We start from the raw sequence: 23,440 nt of genomic DNA on the forward strand, positions 1-23,440 counted from the left end.
TGAATCCAGTCCTAAGAGCAGCCAAGTTGGTTCCTGTTGCAGCAACATAAAAAAGTCTTAAATGTTTATATCCATGATAACCTATCGAAAGTTCCTTGACATTTGAAACGTATCGAGACTGTGTTGACGAAGACTATAAAATGACAAGACTCAAAATCTGCTACTTCATAAGGTAAGTGTTAATGTTACATACACAGCAACAGTGTATGTAATGTCAGTCAGTCAGCTAAGAGCTTGTTCATTGTTCAGTGATGTATGATCTGCTATAGACTCACACAGACCCTTATTATATATAGCCTACATTATATTCTTCTCATTCTAGCTGACTGATCTACATCTGATGAATTAATAATACTGACATTAGCTTAAAACCTACAGAGATTGCTCTTTAGTTGAATAGTAAGATGTTCGTCTTTGGACCGTATGGCTTGCAGTTCGTTTTCCAGCTCTTGGCTCTCCAGTAAATTCAATGGGCTGAGATGCCAATTCATTGTGGCATTCTGTTAATAAATGTGTTTTACCATTCTATTTGAACCAGCCCACTCATTGTATTCTTTTATTTAGCTTATTGTTATCTACCACAGATGAACAAAAAATGCCTGATTTCTTAATGTATTTACTGGGTCTGATCATTTCAAAAGTGAGGTGGTTTGAAAGATGAAGTGGGTAAGAGTGTGCAGCTGTAATTTCTGTCCCCTCTGTAAAACCTTGACTTTGTAAAGGGGATTCCCATTTACTATCTCACAGCTACCACGACTATAGAGGGGGCAGTTGTTAAAGCTGTACACCCCTCCTAGTGGCTTTTTCTAAGCCCACTTCACTTCAGTAATAAAGCCATGAAAAATGTCACTGTGATAGCAGTGTTAGTCTCAGAGGTCTCAGTGAAACGTTTTACCAAGCTTCTCAGTGGAATTGAGACCGTTTCATTTAAAATCCATCATGTGCCCCCTGCGCGGCATTTTTAAAGGTCTCTTCTGCTCTCCATCTGTCATGACAGATACTGGATTGTGGAGTTCCCTGCCGAGTTCAACCTGGATCTGGGATTGATTCACCTGACTGAGGAATTCAGGGAAGTAGCTGCTCAGCTTGGCTATGATGAACACATCAAACTCATTGACATCTCAAGCATGTAAGCATCTCATTGACAAAGAGTCTACAGGCAAACCCAATTTTCCACTGTGGGCAAATTGCTCATTTATGACATTCAGCATGGATGGGGCAATTGGCTTGCCCATAAGGAATGTATTCAGTAGGTGTGGGTGTACAGGTTCTAGGTTTAAAGCATTTAAAAAATGTGGAACTGTACAATACTGTATATAGTACAAGGGATACAACAGTATTAAATGCTATTCAAATCAACATTGCATAACTGTGAAAGTTCTGGAAATATCTTAATATTTATAGTAAAACATTCTCAGAATGTTGCTCTGTGCAGCATGGGAAAAATAACATACCTTTAAGATTTTAACATGCATTTTGAAATCTGAAGGTTCTTTGATGGATAACCAAGACTGTATTTTGTCTGACTATTTGGTTATTAACACAAAGACACTTTTGTGTGAAACAGCGTCAGCTGTGAGAGAGTATGAAATAACCACAAAAACTGTTTGTTTGTTTTGTTCTGACTACATAACTGTATAAAACCCTTGTTTTTGCAGCCCGTCGTATGACTGGATGAGGAGGGTGACTCAGAGGAAAAAGCAGTCTAAAAAAGGCAAAGTGTCCCTGCTGTTCGATCACCTGGAGCCCATGGAGCTAGCAGAGCACCTCACCTTCCTGGAGTATAAGTCTTTCAGAAGGATATCGGTGAGTCGTTATCAGCCATCATGGGAGAGGTGCATCTCAAGTAGAAATAATGGGTTTTCTGTCATTGGACCCTTTATATTTATATTTGGGAAGCATGCATTGTTAATTTACATTAATAGGACACATGGTTTCACAGATTGTACGTCGCCTCAATTTACAACCACACTCAAATCATTGCCTCCCAGTGAGGTATGCACAGAGCATCACACACCAGCATGAAGAGGTTAAGCCTGTGTATAGATAAACTACATATCACTTTTTTAAATGTCTGACTCCCTAGCTTGGCTCTTTTTACATTTTTAACATATCTAATTACAGTAGATCATGTTTACTATTCACTGCATACTGTTCTTGCATGCTGTATATTTAATGCAGCACTGACTGTACTACTGTGGTGTGACATTAGTTTACAGATTATCAAAGCTATGTGATCCATGGCTGCCTGGTGGATAACGCTACACTAGAAAGGTCCATCGCGCTCTTTAATGGCATTTCCCAATGGGTGCAGTTGATGGTGCTCAGCAAACCTACTCCCCAGCACAGAGCAGAGGTCATCACCAAATTCATCTATGTGGCTCAGGTAGGAAGACTACACAGCAAACATGAACACTATAACTTGTTGGCACGGACATAAACAAGGTAAGGGTATAAAAATACAAACATTGCCTGGTGTCATCAGATGCACTGTTAGGGCTTATTTGTGCCCTGTATAAAAAATGCTACTGAATACTGTAACCCAAGTGAACTTCAATAATCTGTGTTGTGTATATATATATATATATATATATATATATATATATATATATGTTAAGGGCGAAACCCGGTGGACTGTCGAGTCTAGTTTTGCCCGGGCCAATCTAGTTTCGCCAAGGGCTTCTGGGCAAAACATATTTTTTCTTTCTTCCTCTTGGTTCACAGCCGTTTTCCTTTTTCAGATGTAATATATATATATATATAATCATGCAAGAATGTTTGATAGATTTAGTTCTGTATGGTTTTAACACATAAATTCGGCTGAATTGACCAATTAACATTGCAACCATGTGTTTTTCTGTGAATTTCACTGCAGAAGCTGCTTCAGCTCCAGAATTTCAACACCTTGATGGCGGTGGTGGGTGGGCTGAGCCACAGTTCCATCTCTCGCCTAAAAGAGACCCACTCTCACCTCTCACCTGAAGTTACAAAGGTAGGAAACAGTGCGTAGGTAAACCCTGAATTAAAGAGCACCTGTCTCACTAGGACACCTGTTTCTGTCGACCACGTGTTTCTGAAGACGTGCTTCAAACAGATTAAATACATGCAAAGGGGAGAATAGCAGCTCAGGCCAGCTACAATGAGAACAGTCACAGAGGTACACCCTTGCTGTGTGCCTCCTATTTATAGCATTGCAACAGCAGCATTAACAGGATAGGAAATGTATAGTACCTTTTAATGCAAGCCGTCCTTAACTGTTGTACAATAGCATGCATGCAATTCAAAAGAAGTTAAAAACAAAGCAGCAAAAGATTAAAATAGTATTATACAGACAACACTGGAAAACACTAAATTAAATCATAATAAAACACTATAGTTACTAAAGACAACCGTCTGTTTTCAGGTCAGATGTAAAAAAAAAATGCCTTGCATATTTATACAAGTGCTGAGAGTTCTCGCCTTGACTCACACTGTTCCAAATTACTCCACGTTGCCAAGCAGTACGGAGCTTCATTTAAGGAACATCATTTAGTTTTAAAAATACCTTCTGTTCAGGGGCGCCTAACTTTATTTAAAGTAGCAGCTGGTCTCGCTGTGATAACAGATGCATTTTTCAATGAGGCACCCTGAATAAACAGCCCCTTGTCTCCAGCAGCAACAGTTTATTCAGGTTTCACTGTGTGTAATAAATCGTATTTGTTCTCCATGTTTCTTTGTTCTTCCGCAGATGTGGAACGAAATGACAGAGCTGGTCACCTCCAATGGGAACTACTGCACCTACCGCAAGGCCTTTGCAGACTGTGAAGGATTTAAGATTCCCATTCTGGGCGTTCACTTGAAAGACTTGATAGCCATGCATGTGGTCTTTCCCGACTGGATAGATGAGGACAAAGTGAACATTGTGAAGATGCAGCAGCTCTACGTCACGTTTAATGAGCTGGTGTCACTGCAGAGCACCAATGCGCAAGTGGAGCCCAACATGGACTTGATCTACCTGCTGACAGTAAGTTTGTTCAGAGATCTAATGCTCAAGCTCAAGAATGTGGGTAGAATCTTACAAGTAAGAACGGGCACACAGCAGGGAGCATTGTGTTACAAGTGATTAAGGGCAACGTCTCTTTTATCCGCTCAGAAGGCTGTTATCTCCTCGTACACTCTAAGTCAGGGCTTCCCAACCCTGGTCCTGGGGAACCCATGTGTCTCAATTACTTAAATAAACCCTTAATTGAACTAATAATTTGCTTAATTTGACCTTTTAACTTTTTCAGCTCTTAAACAGTTGCAGATTTCAAGTTAGCTATAACATTTTATAAGTGACTTGAACTCCGCAACTTTTTAGGAGCTGAGAACAATTAAAAAGGTCTAATTAAGCTAATTATTAGTTCAATTAAGGGTCTAGTTAAGTAATTGAGATCTCAGTTAGAAAGAAAACCAGAAGACACATGGGCTCCCCAGCACCAGGGTTGGGAAGTCCTGCTCTAAGTCATTGCCTACTTATATACATGTAGTTTTTTGCTTGCGTGGCAATGGGACATGGATAATGCGTGGTTGCTCTTGAGAAAAAGCTTAAGCAGGTGGGGAAGATGTGTTTGATTCCCCCTAGCTGCAGAAAAGTATATAGAATACATGTTCTCATAAAATATTGTGGATATAACCCCTTAAACTGCTCTTTTGACATTTTTATACTGAGAATAAAGTTTGAGAATAAGCTTTTTGGGGAATTGGGGTATCAGCCCTCTACCTCCTCAAACAAACTTTATTCCTTGTTTTGAAATTGCAAGAGAACAATGAAAAGGAAAACAGGAGCTGAAGATATTTACTTGAAGAGAAGCCCTCTATCACCTTCTGTCACATTTTTTAATAACAATTTAAGAAAACAACGCCGAATCAATATGGGTCAGAATAATGGACAAAAATTCAAAGGGGATAATAATAGGAGCATGCTATAGACCGCAAAATTCAGACGGCGAGCAAAATAATCTGTTATACAATGACATTAGAAATGCGTGTAGAAAAGGAGAAGCCATACTAATGGGGGATTTCAACTTCCCCCATATAAAATGGGAAAACCCGTTTGGGGAGCACGACGGACAAAATTGAAATGGTGGAAATGACAAATGACTGCTTCCTAACGCAATTTGTCAAGGCACCGACTAGAGGGGAGGCATGCCTTCATTTAGTCTTTTCAAATAACGAAGACAGAATAACTAAAACAGAGGTCAGAGAACCATTGGCAAACTCAGACCACAACATGGTCTCATTTGACGTGATTTTTAAAACCCCCAAAGTAATGACTAAAGCTAAGGTTTACAATTTTAGAAAAGCAAACTATGAAGGTATGAAACACAGACTAACAGAAGTAGATTGGAGTAAAATAGAGAAAACATCCACAGAAAAAGGATGGCTGTTTTTTTTAAAAATGTAGTACTAGAGGCGCAAAACAATTACATCCCAAAAGTAGACAAATCTAAACCTAAAACAAAATGGCAAAAATGGTTTAATAGATCAATTAACCTCGTTACAAAAAGGATATTGCTGCTCTAGAAAGAGTGCAAAGAAGAGCAACCAGAATTATCCCAGGTTTAAAAGGCATGTCGAATGCAGACAGGCTAAAAGAATTGAATCTATTCAGTCTTGAACAAAGAAGACTACGCGGTGATCTGATTCAAGCATTCAAAATCCTAAAACGTATAGACAATGTCCACCCAGGGGACTTTTTTGACCTGAAAAAGGAAACAAGGACCAGGGGTCACAAATGGAGATTAGATAAAGGGGCATTCAGAACAGAAAATAGGAGGCACTTTTTTTACATAGAGAATTGTGAGGGTCTGGAACCAACTCCCCAGTAATGTTGATGAAGCTGACACCCTGGGATCCTTCAAGAAGCTGCTTGATGAGATTCTGGGATCAATAAGCTACTAACAACCAAACGAGCAAGATGGGCCGAATGGCCTCCTCTCGTTTGTAACCTTTCTTATGTTCTTATAGGGTATGAGAAGTTGCCCTGCCAGGTATAGCACAGACAAGAAACTTAATAAGTTACAATTAAAGACATTCAGGGAGGGAAATAAGACCCCCATTGCACAGCAGTCTGATCCATTCTTGGTTTTACTATGAGTTTAATAAGACTCACCTGAGCTTGTTACCTATAACCTGTTACCTGGAATGGGTGAAACTGCTATGCAGTAGAAGGCTTATTTCCATCCCTGATGTTACATGCAGTGATCAATGTGAATCTATAAGGAAACACTTCATTTTTATTATCAATTCCATATTTAAAAACCCTAAAAGGTTGCTTAAAGGTCTCCCTGCCCCTTCTTTCAGGTCTTTTTACATTTATGCAGAGTGATTCTACAGAGCATTTAATCTTCTTAGCTTTCTTTAGATCTGTATTATACTGAAGATGAGATTTATGAACTTTCCTTGCTTCGTGAGCCTCGCAATCCCAAATCCCAGGTGAGTTCTATTTGTCTCCACACGTGCATGCTGCTTATTGTGCATGATGTTGAGGGAACATTTTGGCCAAGTTTACAGTACATTGGACAACTATACAAAGGCTTACGGTAAGTCCAGTTATAATTTGTGTTAGTCTGATCAATAAAAGTCTAGTCGTGTCAGTGTGGCTCTGGGTGTAATACAAACAAAAGGGAACATGAAATGACTCTACTTATATCAGATGGAGAAATATAAAGACAATGGCAGAGACTGCATGGGAACATGTTTTAAAATACAGGAAACAAGCTCTATATTTTGTTCTGAGTATTACATGTTAGGGTAAACTACTCACGAAGATCAGCTATGAAAGTGTTTAAAGAACCCTTTCAGGTAAGTTTTGAACAAAAGAGTAATGCTTGCCACACATCTCCTGTTATCATGTTCAACAGCCTACCTCTCCAACAACCCCCAACAAACCCGTGGTCCCGTTGGACTGGGCATCTGGAGTGGCCCCCAAACAAGACCCCACCGTCATCAACAAGCACATTAGAAAAGTAGTGGATGTAAGTATTAGGCTATTGTTTCCAGTTTATATTAAAGCCCCATTAAAGCATGTATACTGTATAGTGAGGTCCATTGTATTGTGATTTCCCTGACACGGCTGTGAGTACAAAATCAGAGCTATCAGGAACATGCAGCAGTGTGGAGTAGTGTTAGGGTTCTGGACTCTTGACCGGAGGGTTGTAAGTCTGACAAACAAGACAAAGAGGTGAGTTGGAAAGACAAGCAAACAGCCTCTGTGTAACCCCAGATCATGATACTCTCAATGACTAGAGGTAAAGAAGGTCCTTACTCAATAACTTATGAACCATCAGTTAATTAAGTGAAAAATGGTATACATTCTATAAGAAAAAGGTAGATTGATTAACAAAAGTAACCATTTTAAGTTTAAATCTCATTGTTGAAATTAGATTATATTTGTAATATAGAATAAATAATCTCACAATGGACAGATCCGTTGTCCGTCACATTTCAACTCTTTGGTAATATGTTCTTCTTGGAAATATGTTAATTTAATGGAAATGCTATATATATATATATATATATATATATATATATATATATATATATATATATATATATATATATATATTCCTTTTTTTATAGTCTGTGTTTAGGAACTATGACCACGACCATGATGGCTACATCTCTCAAGAGGATTTTGAAAGCATCGCTGCCAACTTCCCTTTCTTAGATTCATTCTGTGTCTTGGACAAGGACCAGTGAGTCTTAACTCTTCCCAACATTATTACAATAATCGCTGTTAAAACAATATTAGGCCTAAAGACATGGTGTTGAAAATACGAGAAGATAAAGTTTGTGTGCCAAGTTTCCTAAGGCAGTTTCAAATGAACCTGTTTAGTCATTTTAATTGCCAAGGTTTAATTCTGAGTCATGGCTGCATAAGAGTTACTGGAACCAAAAACAAAGGCACATACAAGTAAGATCATTCAACATTAGACCATCATCATTATAATCATAATAATAATAATAATAATAATAATAATAATAATAATAATAATAATAATAATAATAATGTGTACTACAAATGACATCCCTGCTGCAAGTCAGTTTCAGTCACAATGGCCAAGACAGGCTACAGACTGATAGCGAGCTGATGGTAGATGCTCAGTGGGCAGATAGCTTTCGTATCAAATACTGCACACAGTGATGACTCTAGTGTAGGCAATTCTTTGCCTACACTGAAGATTTGTAGCCACAATTTCCTCGGAAGGAATTACAGGCTGTCCTGGCTGCCAGTGTTAGCCATGCACACCTATGTGATGGGCTGAAGTCTTTATGCCAGTTTTACAAATCTACTCTCAAAAACTCAGTCTCTGAGCTGAGCCAGCAATTAGCCACAGGTTTGAAGATTGCTTCATGTGATTATTTCTCTTGACAGTGCATTGCAGGACATAGCTTGCAATTAGCAGGAGCAAGTAAACAAAGCAGCATGTTTAAACAGGTGAATTTTGAGTGCTCAGTAATGATCACACGTCTCTCTGTTTTGACAGGGATGGTCTAATTAGTAAAGATGAAATGATGGCCTTCTTCGTGAGAGGCAACTCCCCACTGCAGTATAAAATGGGACCCGGCTTTATCCACAACTTTCAGGAGATGACGTATCTCAAGCCCACATTCTGTGAGCAATGTTCAGGATTTGTACGTACTGCTTTTGTTGTAAAAAACATGTTTGTTTGTTTTTAGGTTGTATATGACTAAGTTATTACACGCAGACACAAAAAGAATGTTCGCCTTTGTACACCATCATTTTTGAGGTGTTTTTAGTTGTCTTTGATTACATGATGTTAAATTATGTCTAAATCCTAAAATTCTACAGTGCCTTGCGAAAGTATTCGGCCCCCTTGAACTTTGCGACCTTTTGCCACATTTCAGGCTTCAAACATAAAGATATGAAACTGTAATTTTTTGTGAAGAATCAACAAGAAGTGGGACACAATCATGAAGTGGAACGAAATTTATTGGATATTTCAAACTTTTTTAACAAATAAAAAACTGAAAAATTGGGCGTGCAAAATTATTCAGCCCCCTTAAGTTAATACTTTGTAGCGCCACCTTTTGCTGCGATTACAGCTGTAAGTCGCTTGGGGTATGTCTCTATCAGTTTTGCACATCGAGAGACTGAAATTTTTGCCCATTCCTCCTTGCAAAACAGCTCGAGCTCAGTGAGGTTGGATGGAGAGCATTTGTGAACAGCAGTTTTCAGTTCTTTCCACAGATTCTCGATTAGATTCAGGTCTGGACTTTGACTTGGCCATTCTAACACCTGGATATGTTTATTTGTGAACCATTCCATTGTAGATTTTGCTTTATGTTTTGGATCATTGTCTTGTTGGAAGACAAATCTCCGTCCCAGTCTCAGGTCTTTTGCAGACTCCATCAGGTTTTCTTCCAGAATGGTCCTGTATTTGGCTCCATCCATCTTCCCATCAATTTTAACCATCTTCCCTGTCCATGCTGAAGAAAAGCAGGCCCAAACCATGATGCTGCCACCACCATGTTTGACAGTGGGGATGGTGTGTTCAGGGTGATGAGCTGTGTTGCTTTTACGCCAAACATAACATTTTGCATTGTTGCCAAAAAGTTCGATTTTGGTTTCATCTGACCAGAGCACCTTCTTCCACATGTTTGGTGTGTCTCCCAGGTGGCTTGTGGCAAACTGTAAACGACACTTTTTATGGATATCTTTAAGAAATGGCTTTCTTCTTGCCACTCTTCCATAAAGGCCAGATTTGTGCAGTATACGACTGATTGTTGTCCTATGGACAGAGTCTCCCACCTCAGCTGTAGATCTCTGCAGTTCATCCAGAGTGATCATGGGCCTCTTGGCTGCATCTCTGATCAGTCTTCTCCTTGTATGAGCTGAAAGTTTAGAGGGACGGCCAGGTCTTGGTAGATTTGCAGTGGTCTGATACTCCTTCCATTTCAATATTATCGCTTGCACAGTGCTCCTTGGGATGTTTAAAGCTTGGGAAATCTTTTTGTATCCAAATCCGGCTTTAAACTTCTCCACAACAGTATCTCGGACCTGCCTGGTGTGTTCCTTGTTCTTCATGATGCTCTCTGCGCTTTAAACGGACCTCTGAGACTATCACAGTGCAGGTGCATTTATACGGAGACTTGATTACACACAGGTGGATTCTATTTATCATCATTAGTCATTTAGGTCAACATTGGATCATTCAGAGATCCTCACTGAACTTCTGGAGAGAGTTTGCTGCACTGAAAGTAAAGGGGCTGAATAATTTTGCACGCCCAATTTTTCAGTTTTTTATTTGTTAAAAAAGTTTGAAATATCCAATAAATTTCGTTCCACTTCATGATTGTGTCCCACTTGTTGTTGATTCTTCACAAAAAATTACAGTTTCATATCTTTATGTTTGAAGCCTGAAATGTGGCAAAAGGTCGCAAAGTTCAAGGGGGCCGAATACTTTCGCAAGGCACTGTATGTGATGCAAAATGTTGGCCATAGCAGTACATAGTAAGGCTGTAATTCCATTGAGGGGTTCTAGTGGCACATAAATCCAAGAGAACAAAACTTAATTGATGTAAAGTTTTTAAAAAAAAATCACATTCAATGTGGTCCAGCAAAAAGAAAACACAGAACTTATGGTTATTTCCTCACATGTGCACAACTGCAATAACAAAAAGTAATCGACAAGGTGTTTTTGATTTGTAAGGACCCAAGACTTTAAGTACATTTTCTTACCTTTCAATAGTATCACAAAAATCTGACTCCACCTGACCCCCACGTATAGTAGTATCCTATTTGTAGCTTGGAATGCAAGTGTGAGGCTCTGGTGGGACTCTATTCCTTGTAACACAAGAAGTGAATTTATAAGGCTAGTTTCACAGGCCCCGATTAGCACTAATCTTGGACTACACCATGTTTATTTAGGTAAGGTAATCCAAGACTAGAGATATTCAGGGTCTGTGAAACTAGTCGATAGTGTTATAGCATGATAAATAGGCTTCACCTACGTCATGATCTCTGGGACTTCTGATAATGTTTTTATGCTGATTAATGGCAAGAAAAATCCCCTATTAAGATTCTGTGCATGTATAAACTTGAAGAAGAGGCCTTTAAGAATATCTGTGGAAATCTGTTTTATAGATAAAATTCACCAGATCCTATTAAGAAAAAAAAATGTTGTGCATGCAGGCGATATTCTATAATACTGAGCTACTGTACTGTGTTGATGCATGGTTATGCTGGGGAGGGAACTGGTAATTGATAACAAAATGAAACCTTTGGAGCCCTGCTGTGTGTTGCTGCCCCACTGCACCCCTCACAGGTTGCAGGAATGCAGAGGGAGTGTGTTGCTGGGTCTGTTACTGGCAGCTCACTGGCTCGTGTGTAGCGGACAGGAAGGGTGTTTGCGAGCAGCTACGTCCTGTTTGTGCAGCAGCAACAGCCATCACTGCTTCCCTCTCCATGAAATCCATTTCCTTCCGGCTTTCCTTACTACACTCTCGGACATTCTTTTGTCTTTTTTTTTCTCCTTTGCAGCTCTGGGGCATAATCAAACAAGGATACAAGTGCAAAGGTAAGCGCCCCCTTAAAGTGAAGCCTGTGTTTCATGAACACAAAGTACACCAAACTATGCGAAGGCAAGGCACCACAGAACACAAAGGGTCTATAAAAAGAGTTTTATTTATTAGAAATAAAAGATGTTTTAACACATTATGAGCAGCTGTGCCTCATTTCAGTTCTCAGCATAAAAATGTCTACTGTCACTTTTCCAACAAAGTTACTGCCCGTGGTACATTTCTAATGAATATTAATCTTTACAGCAAAGTAGTAGTGAGGTGCACACTACACGTGCCTCATAACCAAAAGGTATATAACGTTTTAACTTATTTAACAAAGCAGACTTTTCTAATATACCACAGTACATAAGTAATGAGGAGAACACTTAGTATTTTACACACCACACCTTCAAATAAAACGATATATATCAATGATCTAAGCAGGAAAGAAAACAGAGAGGAACAATGGAACATACATAATAGGATATTAAACAGTAAGAAATGAAATATTAGGAACATGTAGATGATATGAAGTAAAACTCAATCAACTGCCAAATGAGAGAGTCGATTAAAACATTAAATACTAAAAGAAACAGATACAGTTCTATGACTGACATTTCAACTAGAAGTCTTTCTTGAAAGTTTATACTTCTGGATGCTGAAATTCTTGTTATCAGCATTTCTCTAACTTTATTCTGTATTTGTGTTTCCTTTAACCTTTTAATCCTTCAATTTTTTTTTTTAAATAGCTGAAAAAAAGTTTTCGACACATAAGGAATATATTTTTCACAGAGAATTTGTATTTTTATTTCTATTGTAAAAAAAATGGCATCCTCCTATGAGGCTATCATGCATTTGCATCTTCCATATGTCTCCATATAAAAACAAGAAAATATATATATAATTTTTTTTTTATCGATCCCCGTATGAAGGCACCATGCATGAAAGGGTGAAGTGCCTCTGCTAATTAAGGTAAACGTTCGCTGTGTGAGATCTTGTTAAACATGTTTTTGATTACATGGAATGACAGGAAATAGGTCTGTTTCGACTATTGTGGCAATTCACAGAAAACAGAAAGCACTGTGGAAGGGGAAGACAAATGTGTTCTTATAAAAAAAAAAATAGGGGGAAGCTACAGGAACGTTAAGTTCAGTCTATTGTACTGAATGAGAGAGCACAAAACATGTTCAAGCACTAGTTGGAAAAACAAAGTCTTGTGATCCACATACGCAGTGGCCTCTTAAAGTCTTTTCTGAATATTTTATCACCCAGTAAATAAAGCTTAAGCACTGAATAATTAATGTGAGCATAAAACCACAGCACTACAGCAGCACAAGGCAGCTTTAATGCAGTGTATAATATTACTGACGTCCGGCTGGACTTCAGGCTGTCAGTCTTTAATGGTGGCTTGTTGTTGCCCCGATTCCCCTGTCACTGGTTTAGTACTCTTTGTTGCAGACTGCGGTGTGAACTGCCATAAGCAATGCAAGGAGCTGCTTGTGCTGGCATGCAGAAAGCTGTCCAGAGGCACCTCCCTGGGGAGCACATCCCCCTCCTCCTGCAGCCACGGCTCTCTGCCCAGCAGTCCCTCCCTGCCACAGTGTGCTGGTAAGAAAAGGCTTATAAAACATACCGCACTTTAACTATGCTTCTAGACTGTATGTACTGGGATACCACATCAGAATCACAAGCAGACCACAGCATTACCAGCAGTGGCAACAAACACTGAACAGCGGTTCTGATGTGGCTGCACAGATGCAATATTGCAGTAGACTGTCAGTGCTGTTTGTTCCTAATATAGTGATACTGCTGAGATGTTAATTCTCCCACCTAGACAGTATGACAACAAAGGTATATTAAAAAGCTGTTGCAGAAGCAGACAATTCACAAATGTAATCTAAATGTATTTACAGAATCAACATTAGCAACCTTTGGGAGACCTACTATGAAGGCTTGCTGTCCTCAAACCACCATTCAGCCTGGAGAGCCTGTGGGTCTAGGCTTAAGTTAAACTGTTTTGGAGATGTAGTGTGTTTTTTTTTTATTTTGGGAGAGAACTAAAGTAAACCCTGCTCCAGACCTGTCTCTATATTAGTTATCTCAGACTTTAATAATGTGCAGAAAGCCTCAGATGTCTAGACTGGTCAAGGCCATGCAAGTTCAAATCAGATATATATTACTTTGCATTAGCATATGGTCGCTTGGCTTGGGTTATATTAGCACATGCTTTAGCCATGGTTATGTAGTATAAGCAACTATAAAGCTGTGCGTTTGAGGCTTGAGCTCATCCATTCAGCTTGGTAACACTTGGCGATAAACAGCTCACTGTGGGCTTTTTATTGAATCATTGATTTCCCCACAGCTTGTTATCCAACTAAAGACCACTCCAGTAGTATTTTCATTATAAGACTGTGTCGATTGGGGTGAGGTTAGGAAAGTAAATAATGGGAGAGGTATTTTCAGAGGTCTTTTTATCACCTCCACAGTTCAAGATGAGGTGTTTAAGTTTCCTGCCGTAACGGGCAAGAGGCAGGACCTGGACGGGCGGTCGATCACTCTGATGACGGGCTCGGCTCGGAAAATCTCAGTGCGGCTCCAGAGAGCCACGACCAGCCAGGCCACGCAGACGGAGACGATGTGGCATGAGCAAGGCTGGGGGGTCGGCGGCGACAGCGGCTCACACACCTTCCCCAAGATGAGGTACAAGCTCCACGGCAAGAGTTCCAAGAGCAAGGGCTTTGCACGCTGGGAGAACGCGGCGCCGCAGGCCAAGCCACAGACGAAGGAAAAGGGCGTCACGGTCAGCATAGCGGAGCAGAACGGAATGGACGTGCAGGAAGAGGAGAGACAGGAACCCTCAGAGGTGAGCGGTGCTATCAATTGGAACATTTAAACAGTAGTTTAGGGGATAAGATGAGCAACACACCATAATAACTATTTAAGCATGTTGTTATCCATTTAGTTTGTCAAGAAGATAATAATATTAACAATAATCATAACCAGCTCTCGCACAGAACTCAGTCTGAATGCCAGATACAATAAATAAGGCTTGTATATACAGTAGTTAATTGTACTTTACTGTATGGTACAGGAAGTAACTGTATTTGCATTTGTATTTACAGGATAGCTGACTTACTGCCATTAAGGAATAAGGAAAGGGCCCGTGGTAATGACAGAAAAAGTCAACTTTGCCAGCTCTCTGGACTTGGTGGGATATGTTGGGTAACAAAGACCTTTGCCGTGTGGAACAGTGGTAGACCAGCCATGTTCCCATCACAGTGACATTGCCAAGAAGGGGGACGGGACATACAACGTAAAGAAGAGGCTCATGCTATGTCTTGGTGCATGGGCATAGTTTCACAGATGAGATGCATTAATTGGAGAACTGAAACATTGAGCTCAACAGGGGAGTTTTCACTCTAACAACTGTTATGGAGCTCCCATCTCATTCCACTGGATACGCGAAGAAATGTTTCTCCACTGTAGACCACAAACCACTTTTTCATATCCACACACTCTTATGATCCCACAGTTGTATGCAGTATGCACAAATGCCCTATAGATAGGAGTAGACAAGAGGTTTTAAATTCCCTTCGTTGGTTTACTGTTAAAATGAAGAAGTTCAAATTCAAATGTGTAACAAGGGAATAATTTTAGAGGTTTGACCAGGTTTTGATGTTGACATTGTAGGTTTCTATTTTGTAAAGTGTTTTCAATGCCAAGAGTTATAAGAGGGGAAGTGAAAGAATAGAAGCGATGAAAGACTGAGGAATGTTGTGAAGCACAAAGTTGAGGGAATTTAAAAACTGAAGTGTAGGTGATGATACAGGTATGTATATAAGATGATCAGATGTATGTATCGGAAAGCAAAGGAAGGCAAAGAAATAATGACATGTGAAAATGGCATGTGCTGTTGACAAATAATGTACTAACCATCCTAAAACTGCTCCCTTGTTATAAGATAACATGGAAGAGGGTAGAATTCAATAACGTCATACCATTACATTTTTGTTATGAGGCGGGACAAAAATATCTCAGTCCATTTCCAGTGAGACAATATCCAAGTGATGTGGAACATGGACAAGCCACTCGGTAGGATTAGATAAGGATCTGCTGTCCCCACTGTGACACAACAAATACATCAACTGGAATGTATAAATATTAAGTACTATAGCATTACAAACCATCTAAAATACTGTATACATACTGTCTGCATAAGACAACCTTTAGTTTAGTTTAGTTTATTCACTTTGTGCCCACAGGGCCAGCACAGGTACATCTCAATTGTGCAGCACGAATATAAAGAGAGACCTAAGCAGACCATACTCAATAATAAACAATACAACAATTACTATACATCCACGTAATATCAATAAAAACACACATACACACAATACACAAGTATATTAAAAAGATAACGATATTAATATATATCTATGTTTTATACTAAAACAAGTTCACCTCAAACTCAGATGACGCTGAACAGCAGTTTTAAAGCCGGAGAGGCTGACAATGACACAATGGAATCCTGAAGAGCGTTCCACAACCCCAAGGCTGTGCCAAAGAAAGAATAACGACACAACTGAAGAGATAAGGACTGATGGTCAGAGCAGCTCAGTGGAGACCTGTCAGCCCAGGTCTTTCACCAGCACAGACTGACATAGAAGTAGAACACAGTGAATACAGAACCTTATACAAATGAAGAAGAATAAAATAGGACATTCTGCCACTTAATGGTTTAAGAGAAGAGCGACTTGAATGTTTATGACATGAAGCAGCAATGGTAGCAGACACATGCCCTCAAGTAGCAATTACTATTCTTAAAAATCTTAAAAACATACAGTGCTATTCGATTGATCTAAACAAGGGAGGTATTGATTATCTGCACTTTTGCCAGTTAGCACTAAGAACTTTTGAAGGAGGGAGTCCAGAAGTAAAAAAGGCTGAAATGGATTTCATCAAAGTCTTTTTGGTTTTTTCCATGAACTTCATTTTGCAAAGGTGTTGGTGGTGTGGGGGCCACTCACTACTGTTGCTGTTTAAATCAATTGGATAAACTATGCTGCTCAGAGATACAGGAGTGCATCATTAGGGTTATTGATTTTAATGGTTATTGGTTTTAAGGAACCGTTTGTTACTAGACTGCTGGATGTTGGCTAAATCAAATCCATTTGCTTTTCTCTAAACGAGGAGGCTACTACAGGAAGACATACACGCCTGAGCAGCTTGAACCCGGCACCCCTCCAGAGCCCGTTACCAGGTCAGTTACACACTGTCCTCCTATAACCAGTAAAACAGGTCAGGTCAGGGGTGTTTCGATTGACAATGTATTTATGATTCATATAAAGAGAACTTGCTGAAAGTTCGACTATAGTGACCATACTAGGGGCTCGGAAATCGGTGTTTTACATTAAAACAGAACTATCTGAGACTTGAAAAGGTTGTGGTATCTATAGTCACAGTGTGGTGCCTATAATGTCAGGACACCATAGCTTGTGCTGAAAGGCTGTATACACACAGTGTAAAGCATTAGTGTGCCAATTTGTGAATTGCAATTCTATGCTTTTACAGGCATGCAACTATTTAGATAACACTGTCCAGAATATATTACATAGAACTCATCATTTGCAGCATGTAAAAATGTGTGTGTTGTAGAGTGGCAATGACCAATAAGGAGTTTTTTTTTTTTCTTGATCCAATTTCAAATAAGGGTAACATTTTAAACAGTGGTATTCACAGTGGTGTTTCTTTCAGTCCCATTCCAGTTCAGCAGCTGGTTTTACCAAGTCCTTGCTTGTTTAATTGAGCCTCTTTCTGCAGGTTAAACTAAACAGTTAAGGTCCAGGGTTGACAACATGTTTGGAACCTGAACTGGACTGGACTGACTGAAAGAGCAGGTTAAAGACATCACAAGTGGTTTGTGTGTTCAAAGTCCTTGCTGTATATAAAACGCATTCTATCTTTAGGATTCAAGGTGCTACTGCAGAATTGCAGAGTTAAAAGCACTTCAGCAGGTGCAAGGGCCAGGGTTAATATGTGTGTTTGAGGGCCACCGTCTGCCAGTCTGTACTTTTACATTTTTATTTAGCTGGTCTACTTGAAAACCGACATTTCTTACATGTTTCTTTTGTTTGTTTTTTTTCTTCTTTTTGACTTATTCAGTATTGTATGATAAAAAAATATATAAATGTTCATTAAAGAGCCTATGACAGTAGCACCTTTAAAAAAAAGATAACTGGCGTTATTAGAGATATGTAAATGTGGGGAATTCTACTTCTAGTTTTATAGATTAGGAATTAACATGCATGGATCTGGGTCACTGGCTGTGCTGTTAATGGTCGATCTTTCTATTCTCTCCGAGATGGATGGACTCTATTACAGATGCTAATAATCTTACACGAAGGGCAGAAAAATAACCAAATGTTATCATCTGCCTACTGAACTGTGGCTTTGTCACATTGTCCCACATGATCTCTGGATTAAAGGAGTGCTAACCACTGCTTTAAACCCAATTTTCTTTCCTGTTCATTACACTAGCAACATATAATCGCTCGTCATTTACTTCCTTGTACTGAAGATGTCTTGTTATTTGTGAAGTGTAAATGCTAAGTGGATTACAAAGTCCCGATAACAACTCCTTTACATACTTGACTAGTCACTATCAGCACTAGTGGAATAAGAAATATATTAATGTATCTCCCTTGATCTGGGTAATCAGGGCTATGAATGTCTTTTTACTCTGGCTAGTAAGGATATTTCTTAGGACTAAAGTTTATTTTAGAAGCAGATTATTTATTTATATATATAAAAAAAGTAATTTCTGTATTTTTTATAGAAGAGGTAGAATGTTATTTTGTATTATTATTATTATTATTATTATTATTATTATTATTATTAATATTAATAATTACCGATTGTAACATTCTGTTAAGCTTGTTAGTTTTCCTGTATATTTCATTTATATTTATATGCTTGAAGTTGTTCTGTTTATTATTATGTATTCTGGACTGCCTGGGGATCACTGGTTTTGCAGCCAGGTAATGCACTACAGCTCTTGTAATGTGTCAAAAAAAACAAAAAACACAACATGTATTCATATACACATACTGTTATTTATTTAAGGCATTTGATGTGTTTTAATTGAATTGAAAAATGTGTGAAATAAGCACGGTTCATCATGCTAAGTCGAATTAGTCTAATTAAGACAATAATCAGAATTTGATGATTTTTTTTGAGAAAAAAAAAAAAGAACAGAAAGTTTCTGTACCGTACTCCATTAAGTTGTATTAAGTATAACATACATATGTAGGACACTCAGAAAATAATTATCAACTTCAATGGACCAATAAATTGGCTGAGACTTTTTTTTTTTTTCTTCAGGCCATATATTTACTTAGCTTACACTGAATCTGCCATTCGTGATAGGAACATGGGAAATGAACCTACTGAGAGCTGAAAATATTGAGATCACATGGTGGACATACGTTGCTCTTCTAAATCAGGGGTTTAAGAGCTGAAAACAATTAAAAAGGTCTAATTAAGCAAATTATCAATTTAATTAAGGGTCTAGTTAAGTAATTGAGAGCTCAGCTGGAATGAAATCCATCAGATACAGAGGGTCCCTAGGACCAGGGTTGGGAACCACTGCTCTAAATGAACTAGGAGGGGGACGCCAGAGAGTTATTAAGTTTTTGACTTGAAAGTGAGCTCTAGCTGAGAAAAAGATATTCCAATTTTCACCAGCAGGGGTCAGTGTAGACAAATAGGTTGAGAGCACCTCCTACAGGGGAACTGATGTACTGCACCAGGATAAGAGACACACGGTTTAATAGGTATGTAGGTATTCCAAAGATTTAACGTGGCAACAGTTATGACATAAAAGTCAAATACTGTATACAGTTTAGGACCAGAGAGAGAAATCTGTCCTGCGATTTGCATGCTAAGTGAACGTATTCTCTGACGCACCTAAATAGACAAGCGAAGCTGTGGATCACTTGTAAAAAAATATATCCCAGCCTCTCATCCCAGTCTGGTTAACAGCATAGACAGCGGCTTCTGATCAGAGTTTGTCAGAAGAGGCTGTCTATAAAGGCACCTTGTAAGTTACATGGGATCCTTAAATATTGAGGGAACTGTCCTGTGGCTGTCATCCAGGATACAAAACAAGCAACAAGTACCCAGCATTACTGCTTGTTGTTAATTCATGAGAAAACACATTTCTAATAAATTGGCAGAGAAGTGTATATACTTTATTAAAACAGACCCCTATTGAATCACATTCTATATAAAAAATAATAATAATAATAAAAAAAAAAACATTTAAATGTAAATGTATTTAATATGTATAATAGGTATTTAATGAAGAGGAAAAAAGCACCCACCGAAAAACGTCCTTGGTTAGTCGGTTACTCATCATTGCCAAAGCTCCCAGTATCCCAGTTCCTTTACTGATCCGTCTCCCATGACCCCCACCACTGTGTCTGTGTAAATTGTGTCTGTATGCTCTTCTTCACCTTCCTGCCAAAGCCAGAGCTTCACAGGAACAGCTGTGGTTGAGATTTCTTTTTTGTAAAGATTTTAAGAATATGCTGTTTCTGACCTTTCTTTTTTTTGTACTTGATCTCTGTTAATTGTATGAATCATCCAGATCTGTTACTCAATAAAACGATGAAAGCCCAGTGTTGTTTTTGTTTTGGTCTTATTTGTATTTTTTAAACATAATTAACCCTGTAATGTCCATGCATTTATTTATTTTTTTGATTGGAGAAAATAGCTACCAGATGTATTTAACTGGAGCCCGTTCTTTGTTCTAAGCACAAAATTCAATGCTGGCCTTAGAGGCTCGATACAGTGTTGTTTCATATACCAATGGCCATTCCAGGTTTAATATAGCACGGCTAACATTCACTTCCCTTTTCAGGTGTTAGGCCCAGCTTATACTGGGAGACATGTTTTCACAAACATGTTTCCTTCTGTTTGCTGTCTAGAAACTAGAAAACATGTGTCCAAGCCTAGACTATCCAAAATGGCAACTTCCACAGAAGATGTTTAGACAGCTGCTAAAATAAATTATATTGATATGTACGCCAAGTCCAACAGACCACGTGTATTCAACATGAACAGCAAAGAACATCAGAATCTATTGGGTTACATATATTAAGTATTATAATGACGTCAGCAATGTGTTTTACACACCTGCATCCAACATGAAAATGCCCTCACCCGCACCTGTATATATTACTTAATTATGACTGGCCTTCTATGTAAAGAACCCCTGGGAAGATTTTAAATTATCCTGGGGCAATGTGTTCTTATAGAATTAACATATAGCTGTGCGCGACCTCATTTCAGTAGTTAATTAAAATATGTGACTCTCACTGCCCCAAACCTTTAGCTATTTTTCCTAAGAGGCATGAAACATGTAACATGTGTCTATTCATTAAAGTGGCACTCTCCCCTATTCATCAAGGTGTTAGTGTTCAGAATGTTTTTATAAATGTTTTCAGAAACTTCATGCTTCCATTTTATTTTTTTTAGTGATTCAAAGTTTTATTTCGAAAAACTATCATTCCAACAGCCTTTTCTTTCGGATTTTCCACCGGTTTTAAATTTTGGGTGCTTTACAACCTTGTTTGAATGAAAGTTGCCCGAGTTGGTGACGCTTTTTCAGTAGCATGAACAAGTTTTCATACTTTTTTTTTAATTGTGTGGTATAGTTTGTAAGCCATGCTGGGGCAGGTTTGTGTTTGTCTGTGAGCGTTTTGATGAATTAAAAAATATGAAAATGATTATTCTTTTTAATATTTACAGTGATGAAGTCATTGTGGTATAGTTTTAAAGACATTTCGCATTGTTTTAGTGACCCCAGTTAGAATATACTTCTTTGTTTACTTTTTTTTATAATACAGAGAAAATAAAACAATGAAAAATGTATCACATGCAATGTTCTCATATCAATTACAATGTGTCATTATTTACATAGATTATGGATTGCACTAATAATATGCTGTTTACTCACATGCACTAATGATCCTTTTTGTGTAGTTTTTTTTATAAAGATTGTAATTGTTTTTCAAGAAGCCATCACTTTTTATAAACCCATTTGGTCCTCCAAAATATATTATGATTTAAGAATCCCAAAATAACCTTTTCCCTTATTCCTTTTGAACAAAGACTGCTGTGAAGTCATGAGAGAGCCCCAAAGTCATCATGAATGTCACATGCAGTGTAAACACTCCCTTTATTCAGTGTTACCTCTACAATTACTGTGTTCCTTGTTCCACAAAAAACATGAAAACAAATTCACAAGATATGTTGAAGCAACTGTACAAACCACAAAATTGCTAACGCCGATTTATGCCCTATGATTAAAAAAGTTAAACTGGCACGCTCGCTATGCAAACTGTTTTACAGCTGGGAAATAAGGGTTTAAATCTGTGCGCTTTGCGTATCTGTGTTCAGCAGCTGGAGTAACAGCAATAACTTCAGCTTTCAAACAGTCACATGCTTCAATACAAACAACAATGTACATTCCGTCGATAAGAGACGGTCTTAATCATTTCCTTTGCATAAATCCTAGTTACAACCAGCTTATTTACTTCCAGTGACATCACACCTAAAACAAGCAAATCAATACAAAAGCTACCAATAGTGTATTATAATAAGTGCAAACTAGAACAAAAACAAAGCCTATAAGCAAAGGGGGATGTCACAGCAGATTGAAATGGTTAATTTCAACTGGACACCACCTGTAATGGAAAGAAAGAAGTTCAAAGAAAACAGCTGCAGTATCTACTTGTATCAGACATGAAGGCAATAACTTAAACAGTCTCTTTGCAGAAATCTACAAAGTCACATGTTCATTGCATGGCAGCCACAGTAAATCAATTTCAAGGTCAGCATTAAAAAAGAAACCCAGTTCAACACTCCCCCTTGTGGAAGTTTAAATGCAGGGCTTGTTGATCAATATATTGCTTTTCCATCTTATTTTGCATTGTCTGGTACTTTGATTGACTACATCAAACAAATATAAAAGAACAGTTACATAATCTCTTTTTGCAACAAAACAGTTGTGTAAATAAATCCCCGCAGTTTAAGCACACCATTAGCACAGCAATAATACAAATACACCAATGCATCCCCCTACTGGTTGCTTATACTGTATTTCTATCTTTGAATCAGCACCTGTCTTTAGTGAGCTTTTTCCTTCACATAAGAAAGTTTACAAACGAGAGGAGGCCATTCGGCCCATCTTGCTCGTTTGGTTGTTAGTAGCTTATTGATCCCAGATCACATCAAGCAGCTTCTTGAAGGATCCCAGGGTGTCAGCTTCAACAACATTACTTGGGAGTTGGTTCCAGACCCTCACAATTCTCTGTGTAAAAAGTGACTCCTATTTTCTGTTCTGAATGCCCATTTGTGACCCCTGGTCCTCGTTTCTTTTTTCAGGTCAAAAAAGTCCCCTGGGTCGACATTGTCTATACCTTTTAGGATTTTGAATGCTTGAATCTTTGTTTAAGACTGAATAGATTCAAATCTTTGAGCCTGTCTGCATACAACATGCCTTTTAAACCACGGGATAATTCTGGTTGCTCTTCTTTGCACTCTTTCTACAGCAGCAATATCCTTTTTGTAACGAGATGACCAGAACTGAACACAATATTCTAGGTGAGGTCGTACTAATGCATTGTAAAGTTTTAACATTACTTCCCTTGATTTAAATTCAACACTTTTCACAATATATCCGAGCATCTTGTTGGCTTTTTTTATACCTTCACCACATTGTCTAGATTAAGACATTTCTGAGTCAACATAAACTCCTAGGTCGTTTTCATAGATTCCTTCTTCAATTTCAGTATCTCCCATATGATATTTATAATGCACATTTTTATTG

General features: G+C 38.4%; 1 protein-coding gene across 4 annotated transcripts in view; it reads left to right on the forward strand.

The window, feature by feature from the left end:
* LOC117403108 (ras guanyl-releasing protein 3-like) overlaps positions 1-20,225 on the forward strand; it is a 39,773-nt gene extending 19,548 nt beyond the window's left edge. For 3 of the 4 annotated variants that reach the window (XM_034005076.3, XM_034005075.3, XM_034005077.3), the window contains exons 4-17: positions 110-172; positions 998-1,129; positions 1,659-1,806; positions 2,213-2,386; positions 2,876-2,992; positions 3,728-4,003; positions 6,376-6,456; positions 6,885-6,998; positions 7,603-7,718; positions 8,511-8,658; positions 11,528-11,564; positions 13,006-13,155; positions 14,034-14,410; positions 14,670-20,225. In XM_034005076.3, the coding sequence (XP_033860967.1) occupies positions 110-172; positions 998-1,129; positions 1,659-1,806; positions 2,213-2,386; positions 2,876-2,992; positions 3,728-4,003; positions 6,376-6,456; positions 6,885-6,998; positions 7,603-7,718; positions 8,511-8,658; positions 11,528-11,564; positions 13,006-13,155; positions 14,034-14,410; positions 14,670-14,678 (1,942 nt within the window). In that variant the 3' untranslated portion in view covers positions 14,679-20,225. Of the gene's footprint in view, positions 1-109; positions 173-997; positions 1,130-1,658; positions 1,807-2,212; positions 2,387-2,875; positions 2,993-3,727; positions 4,004-6,375; positions 6,457-6,884; positions 6,999-7,602; positions 7,719-8,510; positions 8,659-11,527; positions 11,565-13,005; positions 13,156-13,460; positions 13,538-14,033; positions 14,411-14,669 lie in introns of those variants that run through there. The other variant, XM_059023841.1, reaches the window with a different exon arrangement.
* Positions 20,226-23,440: the final 3,215 nt, after the last annotated feature.

Source organism: Acipenser ruthenus, chromosome 5, assembly GCF_902713425.1.
Source record: "Acipenser ruthenus chromosome 5, fAciRut3.2 maternal haplotype, whole genome shotgun sequence".
Lineage (NCBI taxonomy): Eukaryota > Metazoa > Chordata > Actinopteri > Acipenseriformes > Acipenseridae > Acipenser > Acipenser ruthenus.